Source organism: Gobius niger (genome assembly GCF_951799975.1).
Source record: "Gobius niger genome assembly, chromosome: 20".
NCBI lineage: Eukaryota > Metazoa > Chordata > Actinopteri > Gobiiformes > Gobiidae > Gobius > Gobius niger.
The window spans coordinates 27,020,784-27,042,559 of NC_136871.1; the positions used below are offsets into that span (position 1 = coordinate 27,020,784).

At 41.5% G+C, this 21,776-nt stretch overlaps 1 protein-coding gene across 1 annotated transcript; it reads left to right on the forward strand.

The window, feature by feature from the left end:
* Nucleotides 1–229: 229 nt before the first annotated feature.
* On the forward strand, nt 230–20,951 carry prkcda (protein kinase C, delta a). The gene is made up of 18 exons (XM_079578320.1): nt 230–347; nt 5,233–5,371; nt 6,210–6,409; nt 8,087–8,153; nt 8,338–8,494; nt 9,788–9,819; nt 9,900–9,985; nt 11,281–11,410; nt 11,539–11,639; nt 11,716–11,809; nt 11,899–12,026; nt 12,333–12,506; nt 13,541–13,632; nt 18,084–18,146; nt 19,598–19,736; nt 19,993–20,181; nt 20,253–20,381; nt 20,489–20,951. Exons 2-18 carry the CDS (start codon nt 5,263–5,265, stop codon nt 20,642–20,644), a joined length of 2,046 nt encoding a protein of 681 aa, XP_079434446.1. The 5' UTR covers nt 230–347; nt 5,233–5,262; the 3' UTR covers nt 20,645–20,951.
* The last annotated feature ends 825 nt before the right edge of the window (nt 20,952–21,776 follow it).

The following is a 21,776-nucleotide window of genomic DNA, read 5'->3' on the forward strand; positions in this document are numbered from 1 at the left end:
CTGTCTCTTCAGGAGGGCAGTTTAGCTTTATTCAACTAAAACCGTCTCACCGTATTTAGTCCTGACTCTGGGAACCAAATCTAATTATTTATTATTATTATTTTTTATTTTTTTTCTTAATCTGTTGTGATTCACGGCTCACGAGTCATACACACACACACACACACTCACACACACTCGCCTTTGCGCGTGCCCGTGCGTGGTGCGCGTGAGCGGCAGGTAAACGTCACGGGCTCGTGGGCGCGCGCCATACTTCCTCCATCGACGGAATCAGAGAGCGAAAAACGAGAGAGGAAGAAGACAAACATTAACTTTCAGCGGACCGCGGAGGACAGAGCGAAAAGGAGGTCAGTTTGCTGAGTTCCTGCATCCTTTTACGCCTGGGTTTTGTCCTTAACGTCCCAAAAGTTATGCAAAGGAAAGTTTGAGAGCCGGATCGAACACCTTCAAGCGCTTTTACCCGTGCCAATGCGTAACCAGAACCGCCGGACTAGTTCCCCGCCGTTATATTTCTGTACTAAAACTTATAGGCCGGTTTACAACGACGCGCTACAAAGCCGGCTGGTTTTCGTAGTGACTCAATTTTGCCCAAACCAAAGCGCGAAGCGAACGTGGCGACTTGAGTCCTTTACTATACCTGCTCTATAGTGTCTCTCTGGCAAGGTGTGAGCAGTTCAAAGTGGCCAAAGTGGTCGGTGCATGGCTTCTAGATCGACACAGCCGCGCGTAAAAGACACGGACAGCTTGTGTGGAGTCGTGGAAACATTACACCGATACTTAGATGGATGTACATTTGACCGAAACAGGCGAGTATTTGACATGAAACCAGCAGAGGAGGGCGGTAAACCACATCCTACCTCTGGTGCAGGCATTACGGTGCCATGCTGAGTTTCCCATTGAAAGAATAACTGCCTGTTACCTTTGTCAGCGCTGAAATATGGCCACATTGTCGTCAGAAACATTGTAGTCAGGATTTGAATCCCGGGAAAAAGCAGCGAGGAATGCAAAATATGTGGTTATTACAGGTTTGTGACAGTTGTTGGTACAAGAGCGTTACCTAGTCATAATAATGCCAAAGTCATGTTATTTGAAGATATCAAATACACTAAGTGAGTGAAGCATGTTATTAACTTGGTTATTATGCAGTATGTTTGTGCCAAGATGTCTGCTCCAGTACTCCTAGTCAAATTTAGAATATGCAAATGGAATTTTTCAAGTGTATTTTCTCTCTTTTACTGTTTTCTAATGTTGTATCCTCATAAAATAAGACACCTGGAGTCCTGGAGCTGTGCTTTGTTTCACACACGTTTGGTTAATTCTACATAGTCACTTTCCTTCTCCAGAGCTTAAAAACACTCATCTTCCTCCTGCTGCCATGAGGCGCTTCTCCTCTGTGTTTCCTTCACTAGACTCAAAGGCAGTTTGTCAACTCAGAGATTTGGGTTGAATAACTTCTGCTGTTGTACAGAAAGAACCATCTATCCAAAAGGATACAAAAATAAACAGGAGAGGAGGAGGTCAGGGGAACACATAACACACTTTTGACTCCAAATTCTTTTATGTAAACAATAACTCCTGCGTCAGACATTTAAAATCTCCATTGGTTTAATTATTGTGGAATTTGCCACTAATCCCAGAATAGTGGCGTTGACGAATAATTCTCAATCTCTGTTGTTGCCGCAAAGAAATGACCTACCAAGCATTCCCTCTACCCCGTGTCTTCCATGCAGGTCCAAACACATCCAGAGACGTATACATGAATGTTCAGATTACCACGCCACCAGCAGCGCAGGGGGCAGACTGATGTAACGCAGTGAACAAATCAAAGTTGGGCATGAAAAGTCAATGTCTTTCGCTCTCGGCCTCACGCTGATATTGACTGACTACCAAAACCCAGCCATTGGAGCTTGCAGCTGCAGTCAGTGCCACTCAGGACCAAGCTGAGCAGTTTATCTCACCACCACCAAAGAGAATATCTGATTTAGTCCTGATGTGATCTTGATCTAGGCCTGGTGGCACATCAAATATCTACTGAGGTGGTACTAAGTGTGAAAGGTTTGACAATCACTGCCATAGACTATTATCCTATCCGCACGACAACTGTTTAATTGCAGCTGTAAAGGTAATGTCTCCATTGCCTCTTATCTAAATCTGACATAATGAAAGCTGTAATTCAAGGGTAAACAAGAATCCGGGTGGCAGCTTGAGTTGTTTGGAAGTCAAAAAAATTGGGGTGCCGGATGGTGGGCTGACTATTGCACCACCAAACCCCAACAAACAACAAACAAAATGGGGGTCAGGTCAGGTTACTGCCCCCTAGTGGCTAAGAATGACTCCAGAAAGGGCGCTAATCCTGTGAGGACTTTATACCCATCAAAAACAACTTAATTGCCTGGTTCCGAAACATGTTATTGTTTCAAAAGCGCGGGTTTACACTGTACATGTTTAAGGTTTGTGCATAACTGGCCTGACGGTTGGTATCTTGGAGTTTACAGCGAAGATAACGCCTCTCTGTCCTTTTTATGAACACGCTCCGTGGGGTGTTGAGTCAGTTACGTCATCATGGATTATTTTTCGACTCCCGGTTATTCATGTAAAAATCTATTCTTAATTGGTATGTCCATGGATGCCACTTGAAACAAGCAGCTTTGTACATTACACAAAGAAATAACAGAAACTGACAATATTTCAGTATTTTGGAGTACAGTTTTAGTACAGAAGGATCCGAGCATTTGTTTAAAATGGTTTGGGTGCACTCACTTCTGTCACTCGATCATAATTTGGTTACGTTTTGGTGTTTATGAGTGTGTCCTGGCTTCGGTTCAGCTTTTCGTCATCCCTCTTGCTGGGGCAACCTCGTCTGTTTTGTCCCACTTTCTTAATTGTATCTTTCCTGCTGGTGTTATTTTGAAGTCCGTTTGAGAGCCGGTTTGTTGCTCTTGGTCGTGGGCGTCCCTGGGATTGTAGGGACTGACTGACTGTGTGAATACCAGCTGCTGCCTGTGTTTGGATTCGAGACGTGCTTGAACTTGCTGCGTCTGTTTCAGGCAAAACAAGAAACCACTCATCCTGGGGGGAAAAATGAAGATGGAGGAAAAATCTGTTATCCAGCCAATATATTTTCATAAATACACAACACTGAAGATTAGAATATACTGTACTTACTGTGCTACGAACTACCACAAGGGAATTTCTTTATAGAGCACAATTCGTAGCTACTCGAGGTAATCCAACGTGCTTTCCAGAACAGGAAGGAATGTATTACCATAATGTATAAGGTATTACTAATACTGCTCTTACTACTAACACCAATACTGACAAAATCTGTGTCAGTCTCTGATGGAGTGTGACCTCAGGCAGGAAGTGGATAGGGACACACGGTGCTTGCTTGAGGTTTGTTTGATTTGCATGTTATTCACTTTCAAGAATACGGTGGAAAAATGATCTGAAGACTCTTACACCTGCTGCTTGCTTTGTTTGACTAATTCTGCTGCCCTTGATGACTCTTGAGTAGGTAATGAATTTATCCAGGTTCATTTTAGAGTTTTTGTTTTTATTTTTAAAGGTTGTCATGCCCTGGCTTTGTTTAGTCCTATTTGTGTGCATGTTATGACTTGGTTTGGCCAGTCGGTCTCTCTTCAGTCAACAATATTTGAGTTTGGGTCTGTGAGGTTTGGGGAACGTGATATTTCTGAGCTTTAACCATGTTATTCACACACTTAATTTGTTTCAGACGTGCTTGTTTGACTTATCTACTCCTCTGAAATTCCCCTTGACAAAGCCTGTCCTGCAAATACTAGTACTATACTACTGCTACTAATTAGGGCTGAACAAATGATCACCGTATTGTTATCACAATATTATGTGACAAAATGGCCACATTTTCTACGAACTACCACAAGGGAAAAAACACCATTTATCGCCAAATCACCGAGGCGTTCCATCTGACTGAGATCTGCACATTTGTTTTGCAAACACAGCTTGAAACAAAAACCCATGGCAACTTACACATGTGCAAAAGTTTTGTCGAAATGTCATTTACGCTTTTATTTCGATGGGACATATTGAGATAAAATGGCTTAGTATCATCTTAATAGTAGTTAGTTAACATCAAGTTGCATTTTTTTCTCATACTGTGCAGCCTTACTACATCTACTACTATTACTTCTACTATTACTACCACTAATGACTAATGAATAATGATAATGATAATGAAAGTGCAGAAATTAGGGTTGAATTTCTTTACAAAATACTTATTTTCATACATATTAATTGTTGTCCAAAGGTGATTTAACAAGATAATGCACAGTATAATTAGACAGCTTTATTTATGGCCTTTTACAGTACATTAGGGCTGCTCGATTATTGAAAAAATAATAATCACGATTATTTTAGTCATAATTGAAATCACGATTATTCAAACGATTATTTGTTGCCTTTAAAAAAAAGTCTTTATTTTATTTATATATTTATTAATAGAAACTAGAAAAACTATGCTGAATATTTTCTGTTTTCTGAACAGTCATAAAAGTACAAATGATTTCAAAGTATGCCTCGATTAAGGAGAGGTCTCTGTTTCACACCTGCCCCCTGCTGGCCAGCCCTCACACCTGCGCAAGTAAACTGAGCAGCGCGGCCTGATGACATCATCACACCGTGCTGTTTGTTTTTATGTCAGGCAAAAGCATGAGCCGTGGCACGAGAAATGCAAAGGGAAAATAATCCCAGCGCCGTGAAATAATGCAAGTCTGCTTTGCAAAAAAACAACAACAAAAAACCATTTTTTCGATTATGCTAATTGCACAGCCCTACAGTACATAGTTGCTTTAAAGCCTAGTATGTTGGTTGTTTTACTGACCAATACTGTAGTTGGGAGAGTGTGACAAATGCCTTGGTTATGCCTTTTATGGGATGTGAATGCACTGCACACACTTAATAGACTGCTATGGTACTGTAACGCATTTATCCACGGTGCTGAGGACTTATGCAACAGTCACACATAAACCTGCTGCTGGGGCTGCATCGATCCCAAAACCACATGCCTTCATCACCATGTATTTCAGCAGCCTGTAAATAATCCATATTGAATACAATCTGATAAGAGTGAAGTAGTGTAACTAAAGCTAATGGTTCTCATCCCCCAGAACACCATTCTTATTCTTGGATTTATGGAGGATTTCCCATTGTTCTCGCATGGTCGGCAAGTAATCTTTTTTTTTTTTTGTCTGACAGGAATAGGGGACCTCGTGAACTCGATTCATCATGGCTCCCTTCCTGAGGATCGCCTTCAACTCCTACGACCTGGGCGTCCTGCCCTCCCTGGACAGCCCGCCATTTTGTGCCATCAAGATGAAGGAGGCTTTGACGACTGGTGAGATACTAATCTTTTCTCTTTAACCAGTGCTGTGGTCTGTAATAAGAAGCAATGAAGTCCCTAAATGAATCACAATGATGCAACATGATATTCTTTGCAATCAACACAATATCCTTCCTCTGTGGCGTCTTATTAACGGTAGTTTAGGCCTCTCATTCATGTTCTGAATTACTTGTGATTCTTGTAATAGTTTAGTAGCTCATAGTTTTCTCTCAAATGCTAATGTTCCTGGACGTGTTAAATTGTTCACTGTGAACTGTGAAACTTAATTGTAAAACATGAGCTGCAAATCTTCTTGCCAAACTCATCTGAAAACGATATTCTTCCAACGTTTTAGAACCTGTTTTATGTTTAATTGCTTGATATCAGTTGCTGCCAATGCAAATGTTCTGTGTGTGCAGTGGTATTACTGACATACAGCTTACAAGTTTTCATTTTGTGTGGCTATTAAATCGTAGCTGTAATATTGCTGTGTTCTGATGGCTTTCTCTTGTTTTTGGTGTTAATTTCAAACACATTTTGTCCACCATCTTGATTTTTTTTTTTGGTCAGAGAAGGCTGTATTTATCTGAAACAGCTTAATTCAAAGTTTTCCTTTCTTGGCTTCTGGGGTGACACATGTTGCAAATCTGTCCCTTTTAGAATCTTCGTCCTCTCACTTGGCGTCCAAACAAACCTCAGCTCTGTCTCGTAGTTGTAATTTACTGTCAGACATCGCCACCAGTATCAGAAGGAGCTGATGTGTATAGTTTTGTAGTAGTAACTCTACAGAACATTGTAACGTGGTAGATTTTGCTCAACGCCCCCTGTAACCTTTAACTTTATTCTTTGGCAGAGCGGGGTAAGACCCTGGTGCAGAGGAAGCCCACCATGTATCCCGCCTGGAAGGCCAGTTTCGACGCTCACGTCTACGAGGGCCGCGTACTGGAGGTGCTGCTGATGAAGACGGCAGAGGAGCCCCTGGCTGAGGTCACTGTGGGCGTGTCTGTCCTCGCCGAGCGCTGCAAGAAAGCTAACGGCAAAGCTGAATTCTGGGTAAGAAAACAATGAAAAGAGCTATTTATATCGACAAGGAAAGCCATGGAGAAAACATATGAACACCATATCAACATTTTTCAGCTGACAAATGATGAAATATCTTGTTCCTCATGGCACCTCAGCAGGTCATTTTGGACAGTGAATGTAGTGACGTGTTTAGTTTAGCTTTAAAGATGAATTATGCAACTTTTACCTTGACCTTGTAGTGACCCAGTGGCGGTATGGGTGGTTAGTATGGAGCCTTTACTTTTGATGATGATGGTCTCTACAACTCTCCAGGATCAATTGTTTTATAGGTTTTCTGGTGAGAGGGTTATACCTGGAACTCTTAAAACCCACAACAACTCATGGGTCGACCTGAGGCCGCCCTAGTTTCAACTGTATTTACTTCAAAGTTAGTTCAGTCCGTGTTCACACGCGCTCGCACCAGACGTGGCACCATCCACCAGCCACATAACAACGATCAGCTGTTCAACCAAATGATTCCCATGTCAACGGGCATCAACCTGTCAATGAACAGACACGTACTTGCACACGCCCCTGATGCTGTACAGTGGTCACTCCTCTCCGCCCCTGATGCTATACAGTGGTCACTCCTCTCCGCCCCTGATGCTATACAGTGGTCACTCCTCTCCGCCCCTGATGCTATACAGTGGTCACTCCTCTCCGCCCCTGATGCTAAGCAGTGGTCACTCCTCTCCGCCCCTGATGCTATACAGTGGTCACTCCTCTCATGATTAAATACTGTGAGGCAGATACGGAGAGGAAAATGGAGAGGAACGCTTCCTACTGTGCAGCAGGAAGAGAACGAGGGGGGGAAGAGAGACATACCTGAACGATATAAAGTTGGTCCATTTTGCCTCATCAGAGCAGTTATTAAAAGTGGCTCTCTCGGGTCGAGAGACCCTTTAGATCGACCAAAAGCTTGTGTGAAATCGCCCTAAGAGGGCACTGTGATGGAAAGTAAAGGCGCCATGCTAATCAAATACACACTAATAATCATTTAAAACGTCACATTAAAAGTTCCATACTGCACCTTTAAAGATGGATCCCTTTGACTCAATATTTTTTAAGGCTTTTGAGAAAAAACTTACTAAACTAATGCCATCCCTAAAATAAAGTAAGTAAGTACGTGCTTTGTTTGTCATTATACAAGCGCACAACACAATAGTGTTCAGGTGTTAGTCCTGAGCCGCTGCGACTGTGGACCAACCGGACCAGCATATTTTTGGAAGGTTTGTCCCTGTTTCAGTGCATGATGTCCTGAACTGGTCAGCTCCTCCACCTCCTCCTTCCTCTTCTTCCTGCGCAGCTCCCTCCGCTCCACAACCGTCTTTCTCCGTCTTCTGAGAAGAGCTTAGCAGCAGCAATCTGTGTTGTTCTCCAATGAATGTCTATTACCCTGAACAATAGAAGGCTTGTGTGGCTTAGCTGTGAGACTCGCCTGGATACCTCCTCTTGTGACGCCTCCACTGTACTGCAGGCGTAGAGGCTCTTGGTGCCTCTTCAGTGTCTCAGAAGAAGAAATGTGCAGGTTTCGCTCTTACGTAGTTGCGCTAAGTGAAACCCAAACATTTGCTTCTACACTAAACAATAATGTTTTTAAAATTAAAATAAAAGTGTTTTGATAGCTGTATATGTCTAAAGAATGTAAAAAGATGGATTTTGTTCCAGGTTGATCTGCACCCGTCGGGGAAAGTGATGATGGCTGTGCAGTACTTTCTGGAAGGAGGGGACGCAGGTAAAACAAATAAATGCCCACAGTCTGCTGCACGTGCAGCTCCTCTATGTTTCAGATACAACCAGTTTATGATTTTGTTAGTCATTGGGTATTGTGGACATTAAGGTCATTGACATTATTGTGTCATGTATATATTTAATCAAGCTCTTACACAAGTTTATTGATTTTTTTCTGTCTCTGTCAGAGTGTAAGCAGGCCCCCAAAGAGGAGGAGGCTCCCACTATAAACCGCAGACGAGGCGCGATCAAACAGGCCAAAATCCACTTCATCAAAAACCACGAGTTCATCGCCACCTTCTTCAGGCAGCCGACCTTCTGCTCCGTGTGCCGCGAATTCGTCTGGTCAGTCAGCACACAATCAACACAAGCAACGTCCTCAAATAATGGTGTTAAAAATCAGACTTCGGGCAAACATAAGTAGCTTTGTATAGTCAGAGGTGGTTAGTCATGAAGACTCCAAAGTAAAAAAGTATAAGTTGTTGGGAGGTTTGTCCCCGTCATGTTGCCGTACAGGCAGTGAATTAGGGCAGTGGTTCCCAATCTGTGGGGCGCCTAGGATTTCAGGGGGGTTCAAGAGCTTTGCCTGGTCAGATGGTCGAGTCATAAGTGAGCAAATTATATGGATAAAAATCATCAAATAAGACTGAGAAAAGACCACAGGTGCATTAGACATTAGACACAGTTCATCTGTTTGAAATAAATCCTTTTTTCTTGTTTTGATGCATTTGTAGGGACTTTGTTGTGGTTGGGAACCACTGAATTAGTGCACACTCTTCTTGTTTTTGAACCCACAATGTTATTTAGTATTTATTTTCTACTTCAACATCAAATATTTTAACCTAAGTAACAGTTTTAATGAGGAACATTTCACTTGTATTTGCAGTGATGTTTGACCCAGAGGTCCTGTACTTCAGCCTCAGTCATGAAGTGAAAGTTCTTTGTCCATCATTGAGTGTAATGTAGTTTAATATGGCATAAGTATTTCAAGGCTCATTCCAACTTCCTTACACACTTAATCTAATAATTAATATTATTCATTATTAATTAATAATAATCTTGCCATAATTTTAACATTTCTAAATACATTTACTTACAATGTAAGGGACATAAATATTGTATAGTTATATTTTCTGATCATAATTGTATAGATTAGTTTTCCATTATAGATTTGGCCATTTAAACAGGCTTCTGCTAAAGATCCTATGATCATTCTTGACTCTTGAGAATGAGCATCTTGTTTATTCTAGTTTTTGTTTTTACTAGTATCTGAGGCGTCGATTATTTTGACAGCCATTGTTCTAACTGTGATTATACATGTGAAATACTTAAGTGATTCATTATGGGTCATGACTCTGGCATTAACCTCCCATTGTGTAGAGTGACCCGTGTTTAAGCCCCAGCTCCCAAAGTATTTGACTAGAGCCGCAGGGATTTGGAAAAATACCTAATGGAATACTTTATGAACTTCTAAACTAATGCAAGAATGACACGCAATAATTCAATAATACAAACAGTACGTTCTTTTCCTTCCATTAACTGTATCATATCAATGTCAACACCGAACTTACCTCCTCATATCTTCATCACATCTCATTTAAACATTCATTTCAACCTTGTTCCTTCTCTCGTTCAAAGGGGTCTCAACAAGCAAGGCTACAAATGCAGGCGTAAGTCCCTACTGTCTGAAGTAGTATTGATAATGTACTTGGATATTCACATAGGCTTTATATGTTCTCCTTTCTCCCAGAATGCAATGCTGCGATCCATAAGAAGTGCATAGATAAGATCATCGGCAGGTGCACTGGTACAGCAGCCAACAGCCGGGACACGGTGGTGCGTATAAACAGATCCCATATGTCTCTCTGTCTCTGCATCGGCAACAGAATCCCGAGGTAAAGATAAGAAAGCCATGAAGTAGGAAAAGAAGGCAGCATTTCTACTCCATGTTGAAACTGAATTGAACTGGCGCGTGGCTGTTGTGAGGAAACCCCTTCAGTGCTAATAACACTCCCCCACAAGTTTATATTGTGCCTGCGACCTCTGTGACCTCTCTCTGATTCACTACAGAGGAGCCGCCGCTGCTCTATTTACACTTCACTAAAACCAATGAGGAAATCACACCCCGGCGGCTTTTCTCACTGGGTCTGTGCCGGGACTTTCCATCACTGAATATGCATCAATTTGGACGTTTAATGGCATCTTGATGGGCTTACTCACAAACCATTTCACAAACAAATAGCCATAAACACCCTTCAGTGAACTAAATAATGAACTTTATTTATACATGTGTTATGTCCCTAAAGGTTTAGGACTTTTATGCATTTCAGACAGAAATCCGAGCCTCCAGGATTTTGCGATGTTGGGTTCGCAACTGTCAACGTATCGTTATTGTCTCGAAATCAGTGCAGCTTTTCCAAAACTCCGCAACTTTCCCGCAACTAATGGAATATTCCCCACTTTCCTTCACCATTTTACTTGTTATTTTGGCACATAGGAAGTGGTGTCCAGCGCCTAAGTCACACTGAAGCTACTGCATCTGTAGGGCCCACGAAATAGAAACCAGACTCAATAGAGTCTTTTTTAGATTTTTTTTGTTTTACTGGTACTTTAACGATACTTGGTTTTCAATACCGATACCTGAACGATACCTATCCTAAAATATTTGTCATATAGAACCATAAAACAGATTAATAATATTAATTTATTCATTTTCTTTCACTTCATTTCTTTGAGGTGAAATAACCAAGAAACTTCCTTTAGCTACAAAGGGGCAGAAAAAACACATTCCATGTTTTTTCTTATCCCCCCACATTTTTCCCCCCAAATTGTCCATATTTTTTTTTCTAATTTTCCCCCTTTTTTCTAAATTTGTTTCTATGTGTTTTTTCACTTGTTTTCCCCAATTTTTCCCCTTTTTAATTTTTTTTTCCAACTTGTGTTTCACTTTTTTTTCTCCGACAGTATCAAAACTTGAATATACAGATTTTATATTTCTCCTCAGTATCTGCTTTCGATGTGTTTTTGGTCATTTACTGTCGATTGTAAAAAAGCTCTCTCTTCACGGCAAAAATCTACCACTCGCGTTGTTGATTTTGGATTGATTTTGTTTTTTGCGTTTGTCTCCACAGTTTCAGAAGGAGAGGTTTAAGATTGACATGCCGCACCGTTTTAAGACCCATAACTACATGAGTCCGACCTTCTGTGACCACTGCGGCAGTCTGCTGTGGGGCCTGGTCAAGCAGGGGCTCAAATGTGAAGGTGACCAATTACGGCAGTGGTTCTTCGAGACACTGTTTTGAATATATCTTTTTCATTTCCTTCTCAAATAGGTCTAATCATATCACACCGCAGTCGTTTCTTCTTGGTAATTGTACCGTTTGCTTTAGACTGTGCCATGAACGTCCATCACAAGTGTCAGGACAAAGTGGCCAATCTGTGTGGGATCAACCAGAAGCTGTTAGCAGAGGCGCTAAACCAAGTCAGCCAGGTGAGTTCACAACCTAAACCGTTTGTGCCTTCTTTTATGATCATTACATCAAATATTTCACTCTCTATCCATCCAGAAATCCACTCGTCGCTCGGATCCAGCTCTGCCTGACCTCTCAGAAATCGGCATCTACGACGAGATGGACAAACTGGCTGGACTGGAGATCACTGGTGGGTTATTTCTCTCAGATAAATGTGCCCAGTGCCCATTAGGGTTTGTTTTTACTGTGTTGCTTTAAACGGAAACTGTGTCGCTGTAGACGGCCCTTATGGGCAGCTGTGGGAGGGCTCCAGTCCGCGGCCCGTCTCTAAGATCAGTCACCTGACCTGCATCGGCGTCGACAACTTCATCTTCCACAAAGTCCTTGGGAAAGGCAGCTTCGGAAAAGTACGTGTTGGAATATCAGTGCAGTACAACTATAACAAAGCTGAAAACATGAAGGACATACATTGTTTACTTTGCTGCATAATTGCCTCAGTCATATCTTAAGGTTTTCGTAAAATAGAAAAACTGCTTTGTAGTTCTTCTTGGCAAGTCTGTTATAACTAGAGCTTGTTTCTTCCTTCTTCATCAATAAATCTGTCTAATCAAATTAACTCTGCAAAGAAAGAGATTACGATATGAGCTTTGTCAGTCCAACATGCGTGTGAACCCATTTCTCTGGCTGCATTCATAAATCATCCCCTCTCTCAGGTTCTGTTGGCAGAATTGAAAGGTCGCGGGGAATATTTCGCCGTCAAAGCTCTGAAAAAGGACGTGGTTTTGATGGACGACGATGTGGAGTGTACAATGATCGAGAAGCGCGTTCTGGCTCTGGCCTGGGACAACCCCTTCCTCACACACCTCTTCTCCACTTTCCAGACCAAGGCAAGTCCCCAGTCCCGACCCTGCATCGCAGATAATCCGGTTTGGTCCAGAGCTTGGCATCGCGTTTCAAATTGCATTCAAGTTGATCGCAGACAGAGCTGTTTCTGAACACTGTGTGGCAGAAGGGCTAAAGGGGCCCATGTGAACTGAATGTAATTGCAAGTCAGCTGCGTTAAAGGGACTAGAGTTTAAACAAAATTAAATGATGTATTTTCCTCCTAATGTGTAGAATGAGCCCAGACCTATTCACTACAACTGCCTGTAAAATCATGGACTGTCACTCAAAAAGGTGTTCATTCGGGTCTGAAGCTCCGTAATGCAGGAGCTTAATATAGAACCTTTACTAGAAATTTATCGCTCTGGGGCCACTGTATACCACCCGGTGCATTTAAGACTTGATGGGCCCGATTTTCCGCCTGGTGCAAGAACAGCGTTGGTCCAAACGAGACTTTCATCTTGCATGTGCCACATACTAGTGTCTGCGTACATTGGTGCGTGAATGAGAGAGTGAATGGGTGACTGGTTCCTTACTGTAAAGCACATTGGGCCTGATAGAAAAACGCGTATAAGTTGAGTCCATTTACCTTTTACTGCACCAGTGACTGGGGGGCGTCAGTTATAAAAAAAAGAGGCTGAGGCGTGATGTGTTACCAGCAGTACTGAAGGCGCTACTTCCTCTTTGCAGCCTTATGCTGTATTTTCTTCAGCATTTCGGTTATACAGTGGGGAAAAAAAGTATTTGGTCAGTTTCACATAGACATTGTATTGGATTTTGGCCAAATACTTTTTTTCCCCACTGTATCTCACAAACAAACGACAAACGTCATTTATCCCGTTAGAAAGTAAATGATACTTATGGTCCCGTAAAGTATTTAACTTTCAAATGTAACATAAGGTATAAAACCTGGAGTATAATTTTTTGCTTATTCAAAGAAAGGAAACTTGATGTTTGGCGATTACTATAGATTGATTCACAATGTTTAATGACCAAATAAGACTTCTGTTTAACGCTTGGTCCATGGTCTCACTCACAGGAGCACCTGTTCTTTGTGATGGAGTATCTGAACGGAGGAGACCTGATGTTTCATATTCAGGAGAAAGGACGATTTGAGCTTTACCGAGCCACGTAAGTAACAGAGATCAGCCAAAACATTATGACACATTAAAACACTCATTATCAGAGTAATAGAGAGAGAGAGATTTTAACAGAACTGAATCATTACCGGACAATGTTGTGTTTTCTTTGTTTTGTTGGACATCTTCAGAATGCTCTCCCTGTTCGTCCCACTCACAGCCTTTTAATGGCCTCGACCCGCCTACACAGTACACTCTCTTGGCAGCTGAATCGGGATTTATAAACATCTGGAGAATTAATACACACTTCCCTAACTTTTTTCCATTCTAATAATGAGAGGTTGTCCATCTCCTCTCCACCTGAATGTGTGCTGACCCAACATGTGAATTTGCCACGGTTTAAGCGTCCTATTCATTCCATATTACTGGTCATTTCTTTCCCTGTGTGTCTCTATCTATATAGTTTAAAAAGGCAGCCTATTCTAACACTTTCTCTGTTTTCCTTTTGCAATCGTGTGTTCATTCATTTGTCTGGCTGTCCCCTGTTTGAGAGTGGGCTCTGGTGGCTACACGTGTTAGCGTCTGTTCAGTATCAAACCTTAAATGGAGTTAGTGTTGGGAGCATGTGCGGAGAGATGCACCCGCCTTCAGTGACGGCGGGAACCCTTCCAAGATATGGAACAAAAGCACAGATTGATTCAAAGCACTGAATGTCTTTCAGATGGAGGAGTTTTTAGATATTTTGTAACATGGAACATTTATTGTGGGCAAGACCTTTACATACATGACTTCCTGCACGATCTGTTAGCAAATATCTTTATCTATAAGGTGACAACTGAATCACCAAAGGCACTTTTAGAGAATTTATGTATGTACTAAGTATTTTTGGCATATTCATATAAAATCCAAGTTCTGCTTAAAGCTGGGGCCACATAAGAAGAGTTTTAGCTCGAGTTTGGGGAGGCGTGGCCCAATAACAATTCCCAATTCCCTCTGCGCATTGCTGTAAGAGCCCTGTTGGCGCCCAAATGATAGAGCATTTTAATCAATGGTGAACTTTCAGGCCGTTGTTGTTATTTGCATTAGCGTGGCAGTACTGCTCCTTGAAAGTTGTGAAATGTACTTATAAACTCATCCCTGTGAAGAATTGGGATGTTATAAATTCATTAGGAATTCATTTGAACCACAAGTAACATAAGTGAAAGTGCATGTGCTCCCTCTTTCGTTGTTTGTAAACAAAACAAGTCAGGCATATTCTGAATTTGTAAAAGTTTGATGCAAGTCCGTTTTCCTCGGTAAATGTTGCTACAGCCACATCTCAAAGGGGTCGCCTCAAGCTGCATGGGCACGAGTACAAATTTGCGGACATACCAAAGCTCAAGGTCACATTTTTATCAGAACGGCACCAGCACTGACTAGGACATGACCCTTGTGGGTGTATGTGGGGATGCAGATAGACCGTGATGCATATGAAATATTTACGAAGAATCCCAAATATCTCACTTCATTTCTTCTTTCTAGAAGTTTTACTGTATTTTGTATTTTGTATTTATTTATTTAAAAGGGACAATGCATTTACACAAAGTACAGTATACTTAAAATGCAGGATTATAGCTCAAGGTAATTTCCATCCTCTGTCCCCAACCACTGTTGATGTAGACCAGAGTTTCCAGATAATTCTTAAGGGACTTGATGGAAGTTGACATGTTTCTGCTCACTACTGCCACTCCAGGTCTTACACGTAACTGCAGTTTCTATATTAAGCTCATGCATGACGGTACTTGATGGACTCGAATGAACACCTTTTTGAGTGACAGTGCAGGATTTTAGAGGCAGTTGTGTTGTTGTGAACAGGTCTGGGTTCCTTCTACACATTAGGGCATTGCTGGAGCAAGTAGGGGGAGGAAAACACATCATTTTAACATTTTCAAACTCCGTCTAGTCTCTTTAAGCACAGTTAGAATGACTCCATCCTTCTGTCCACATAAAAATGTTTTCTGTCTGGAACTGATGAGACGACGGGTGCAGCTCTAAGGGCTTCTTGTGCAAACCTTGTCTCTCAGTCACTGTCTGCGTTGTTTTTCAAACTGTGGTCACAGATGACATCATTTGACGTTAAGTTTGGACCAAATGTCAAACACATTTTCCAGCCAATACGTCCAAATATTTTTCCCTCCTCGAGACGACAGTCGCCTGGATAGTTTACATGGCGTTAGCGTTTAGCACCTGAGGTTACCATTACCCTTTGACCCGGCAGCTCCATAACTCAGCCTCATGCTGCCGCTGAACCTGCTCACTTGCTCTGGAGTTTTGCTTTTCTTTACAATTACACAAAAACGGAAACGTTGCAGACACATTTCCAAGGTGTCACATGCTCACTCCCGAACAGTCTGTCAGTGTGCCGTGCTGTTCGTCCACAGCTGAGGAGAGAAGCAGGTCAGAGAAAGGCTAATCTTTCAGCTCTGCTCCGGTTTCACATTATGAGAGCGTTATTCACCTGTGTCCCACACCAAACAAATGTCCGCCTCAATAATTCACGGCAAATGAGTCTGTGCTGACACATGAGAGGCAGTAGTAGAAGTAGTTGTACTCAAAAGTCAAAGTATCATTACTTCAGAATGAAAAAAAACTGAAACAACTATTGACATTTTCTTGCACGTTTAAGATGATAAAACCGGTGAGATAAATGACGTTTTATCTTAGCTTTGAAATACCAGGTGTGTCCAAGCTTTTTTGTGTTCAGTGCAGTGAAACATTCGTTTTAATCGAGCTGCCACACCTTTACTCAGGCTCTGAAGATGAATGCAGCTTTGTCTCACAGTAAAATGTTTGTGTCAGTGTCAATTTCGACCATTTCATTTAATTTAGTCAAAGTCAAACATTTTGCCCACTAAATCGTGCAGGAAAAAATAGACAATGTGCTCAGGAAGTCAGTGACAAAATTAGTTTTTTTGGGGGAAAGTGCTCTTAAGCGTTTGGGGAACTAAGACAAGGCACTCCTCCGACATCATTATTCTCTATTTACATTTCAAAAGCCTATATTGTGCTGGGCTGATGAATCTTAAAATCTTTAAAACATATTGCTGGTTTCTTCAATGCGTATCGGCTCCAAACAAGCCTTTGTCTAAAAATGAATTCAGAGAAGGTAAAGATGACAAAAACTTTGATTAAAATCTCCTGATAAATAAAAATGAAATGAAAGGACTAATATCATCAAAGACCTCCAGTGACACAGTTTCTTTCTTTTAAATTCACATCCAAATGACGTCTGTGCTTTGTTCATGTGGGAGAAGCTGATCAAATGTTTGTATACAATAATAATATGTAATAATAAAGCACCATTAAAGAGTTGGTAACATGATTTCACATACAGTATACAATAATGTACTGTATATCAGGGATTCCCAAACTACCCAGGGGCACGCAGGGCGCCCCAGGGGGTACGCAGAGAAAACAACTGTTTATCACAATCTGATCCCGTTCAAACCGCCGCATGGGAAATGATACAGGCGAAAGAGTCCTATAATTCAGACATGGATGAGCTTCTTCTGGACCTAAATGTGTCACTCCAGAAACAAACCTCAAGAGCCGCTTTGGACCTGAGTGTGTAAACTCCGCGGCGCCAGACTGATGGTGACTTCGAGTTTTCCTCTCATTCTGATCCGAGGAGCGAGCGGAAGGAGAAGCGTCTGTGGCTGTCCTCATCTGCCGCTGAAGTTTAGTTTAGTTTATTTGTTTACTAGCACAAGCTTACAAACCCGTGGCTTTGTATCTGACTCATGTAAATGTACGAGCTGATTTGCGGTGGAACATGCAAAGCTGATCATGTCCCGCGTATACCTTATCTTCGCCATAACATAAACTTAAACCAGCACATTTGAATCTGTGCCGCTGGTTTGATAGTACGATGAAGGGAGACGCAGAGGAGGCGGGGCCAGAGCGCAGATTCCAAACCAGAGTCTGGTGTTCAGAATGAGTGACAAAAGCAGCAGAGTCCTGGTCTGCTGGGACAAAGCAAAACACTCAGCTTTACCCATTCACACTAACAAAACTGGCATTTTCATTACATTTTTTTCACCCAGGTGAGAGAAAAAAATGTTGAATGTGGAAAACCTGCTTGAGTTCATAATATCGTAGGAAATAATCAAAATATTACAGGTGATATTCACAGTGTTTTCAATCACGTCAATGTACTTCACCCAAAGCTTCAGGGGGTACACGGCTCCAAAAAGTTTGGGAGCCACTTCAGTATATGAAATCATGTTACTAACACTTTAATGGTGCTTTACAAACCAGAAAAAGGAAACAAAACACGAAGAGAATATACTCACAACAGGAGTAGAAAATTGTACTGTTTGTGCTATGGAGCTAATCATAGTTTTCAAAGTAAACTGAACTGCCAAGAAAGCAGCAGATCACGGGAATCATGTTGTACCTCTTTGTTTTTCATCCAAACACAACATGATCACACATGCTCATGCTTTGGATTGATGTTTTCTCCAGGTTTTACTCGGCCGAGATCATCTGTGGCCTCCAGTTCCTTCACTCCAAAGGAATCATCTACAGGTCAGACACTGTCGTATGTAACATGTGTGTATGTAACAAACCGGTCCCTCTTCAAATAAACTTAGAATAAATAAAGCATGTCTCCAGGACTGCAGCATGTTTAGAGCCACACTGTGTCGGTGGAATAAGGAAAGGCACTTTCCTGTGGTTGGTTGATCCCACACGTTTAGCACAGCACCTTTTATGTTAATATTAATGCGTGTTAATGCGATGACTGTGCCGGCTGCTTAGAGCTCTGCTTCCCACAACAAGTAGTAATAATGCAATGGTCACAAAAACAATGAATGAATGAAGAGTTTAGGAGAGAAGAGAGAACTTCCTACAGTACAGTTAAGTGCACCTTCACCTGAACTCTAAACTTAGATACTGGAAACATCTATGGTCAGAGAGTTCCTGATACATCTAACATTTGTTATACCATCAATGTACTATCAATGAACTTTAAAGGGATATTTCAGGATTTTTGACAACTTACAACCAGGAAGCTGATGCTACTGAAATATAAGTTATTTTAAATGCAAAATAGTTATACTTCAAAAATTATTCAGTCAACACACACATTTATATGGGTAGTCTGGTGTTATAAGTGATTTGCCTCAGGTGCACTGTGCTTGGGTCAGACTGTTTTTACTGCAGGCTACTAGTTACCATAGACATGCGCTAGCCTAGCACTAGCCTAGCACCACTAAACTCTTCAAATATAATGACTGCATGAATAAAAAAAAAAAAAAAAAAAAAAAATATATATATATATATATATATATATATATCTCCAGAAATCAACAGCACTCTGGATAACTAGGAAATGAGACCCTACTGTGAGTCAAAAATCCTGAAATATCCCTTTAACTACTTGAAGCCGGCACTAGTGCGAAGTAGGACTTGATTGTTGGGATTAATCGAAAGCTTTTCTCGCTATATAAAGGAATTACTCTCTTCATTTGAAAGCTAAGACCTAGAAAAGCTGATGTTGACAGATCTTTTTCCTTGCACTATTGCCAAGTTGTCGTCCTTTTTTTCACGTTCTTTTCATCAAATTTTTCCCACTTTTTTATTGAGTTTTCGTCACATTTTTGCCAATTTTTTGCTTGTCCTCCTTTGTGGCTTTTTGGGGCCCTTTTGCGTTGTCATTCATGTTTCATCCTTGTTTCTGTCTATTTTGACACTTTTTTTTTTACTAAGAAGCTTCATGCCAAACTGAGAAAATTGGGGGAAAAGAGGTTAACTCACATTCAGACTCCAGTGAAGGCAAGGTGGGTAATGAAGGCGTCTTGCTGTAGGACACATCAATATCAGGAATCGAACTGCCAAATGTTGAGTTGTGGCCGAACTCTACACAGCTGTAGTAGCTGTCGTACTGCTGGTGGGAATCCACACTGGTTAAATTCATGTTCAAAAGTAGGTGGTCTTTACAGCCTAGGGTGATGTGAGTTTCTTCTGTTGCTTTGCAGGGACCTGAAGTTAGATAACGTCATGTTGGACCACGAGGGACACATAAAGATCGCCGACTTCGGGATGTGCAAAGAAAACGTGTTTGGAGAAAACAGAGCCACCACTTTCTGCGGGACTCCGGACTACATCGCTCCAGAGGTTAGATGTAAAATATGTCTCTGTCCCCTCACCCTCTCCTCTCACACAAACCAACTCCATGTCTTCTTCTCCATAAGTCTCCTCTTTGTCTTCCTCTAGGCCTCCAAAACTACACCAGGGTTTAATCAAACTAATATTGGGCTAAACCTATGAATCTTATGTAACTCGGTCTAGGGGGAAAAAAATATGATCACTTATATTCAAACCACACTGACACTTTTTTGCACATTTAACAAAGTAGTGTTTATCGTTGTAGATCCTGTTGGGGCAGAAGTACTCGTTCTCTGTGGACTGGTGGTCTTTCGGAGTGCTGCTGTACGAGATGCTGATCGGACAGTCGCCTTTCCATGGAGACGACGAGGACGAGCTGTTCGAGTCCATTCGGATGGACACGCCCCACTATCCGCGCTGGATCAACAAGGAGGCCAGAGACCTGCTGGAAAGGGTCTGTTCATGATACTGATCCGCTGTTGAACAAAGGACGTGTTGTGATCCCCTTCTCTCTCCTCGTTACAGTTGTTTGAGAGAGACCCCAGTCGCAGGTTAGGAGTCGTGGGCAACTTGAAACTGCATCCGTTCTTCAAGAGCATCAACTGGACGAGTCTGGAGCGGAGGGAGATGGAGCCGCCGTTCAAACCAAAAGTGGTGAGTGTGCAGGAGACACTAAATGATGAATGACCCCCTTTACCTCTTTAACATCATCACTGACTGTTCTCCATCCTAATTTCACTCATCTTTGTTTATTACTACAGAAAGCGGCCAACGACTGCAGTAACTTCGACCGGGAGTTCCTCAGTGAGAAGCCGCGCCTCTCATACAGCGACAAAAACTTCATAGACTCCATGGACCAGTCAGCGTTCTCTGGATTTTCCTTCATCAACCCCAAGATGGAGCAACTTCTAGAGTAAAACAAACCAACATCGACATCCTCTTATTGCTAATGTGACGAGTAAAATTCTCAATTGGAATGTGGTACTTTAGATGTTACCAAAGTAGAGACCCTGGTTGTGTAGACTGACGTTATCATGTTTGTGTGCATGCATTATTTGTCTGTTCAATAATAATAGGGAGAGGCTTTGACTCCACTTCAATGTTACAATCATCTGCAGTGGTACCTGGCCACGTAAAAGAGTAGAAATGATATATTTATCTGTACGTTGTCTTAAAGGCACACTGCGTAACATTTTGACTATACTGTTGTCATCAGTACAAAACATGCTCGACACAGAACATGCTCTTACTGCAGTGGGGAATCAAAGAAAGGATTTGGACGACCTGTTTAAATCACAAATTCTGCTGACTTTAGTCCACATCTCCATGGAGACGAGCTGGAGACGTCCCCACTCCCGGACATGTCTGAGGAGAGGCGAGCCGCTCACATGTTTGTTTGTACATTTATGAGGTATTTTTCAATCGTGACAATGTCTGTCAGAAAATAAATACTTGTATTTCAATTCAAATGTATTGGGTAAAATTCTACGTGTGCGGAACATTCCAGGTCATATTATTGCTACCAAAAAACAACTAAACAGGAGATAAACAAACATGCCAGCAACATGCACCTACTGTGTTTAAATCATTTGGCCAATAACCAAAGAAAAGCAGATAGAGTCTGGTCTTAGGAGAGCCGAGTGCGCTGAAAGTAAAGTCGCATGTTTCATTTGCCGAGAAAGAACACTCTAAAATGAATGCTTGCATTTATTATATTTACTGTGTGAAATGTTACGCAGTATGTCTTTACATTGTTGCAAATGTCTGTTATCCAGGCCCTTTTGGGGTTGATGAATTTAACAAGTTTGCACCTTGCATAAAGTAGAATAAGGATTCAGCTGTGAGCATAGGATTAGCAACCAACATTATACAAAGTGAGAATTTTTTACAAAATCGTGATAGAATTCTAAATGAAAAGTGTAGAAGAATAATTGCCAATTCTTTATTTTCCTGTTTTATGAGTTTTTTCCAATTGTTTAAGAAAATCGAATTTGCGTTGACAAGGTCCAAACTACTTCACTGTAAATGCAAATAGTAGATGGAGTGTTT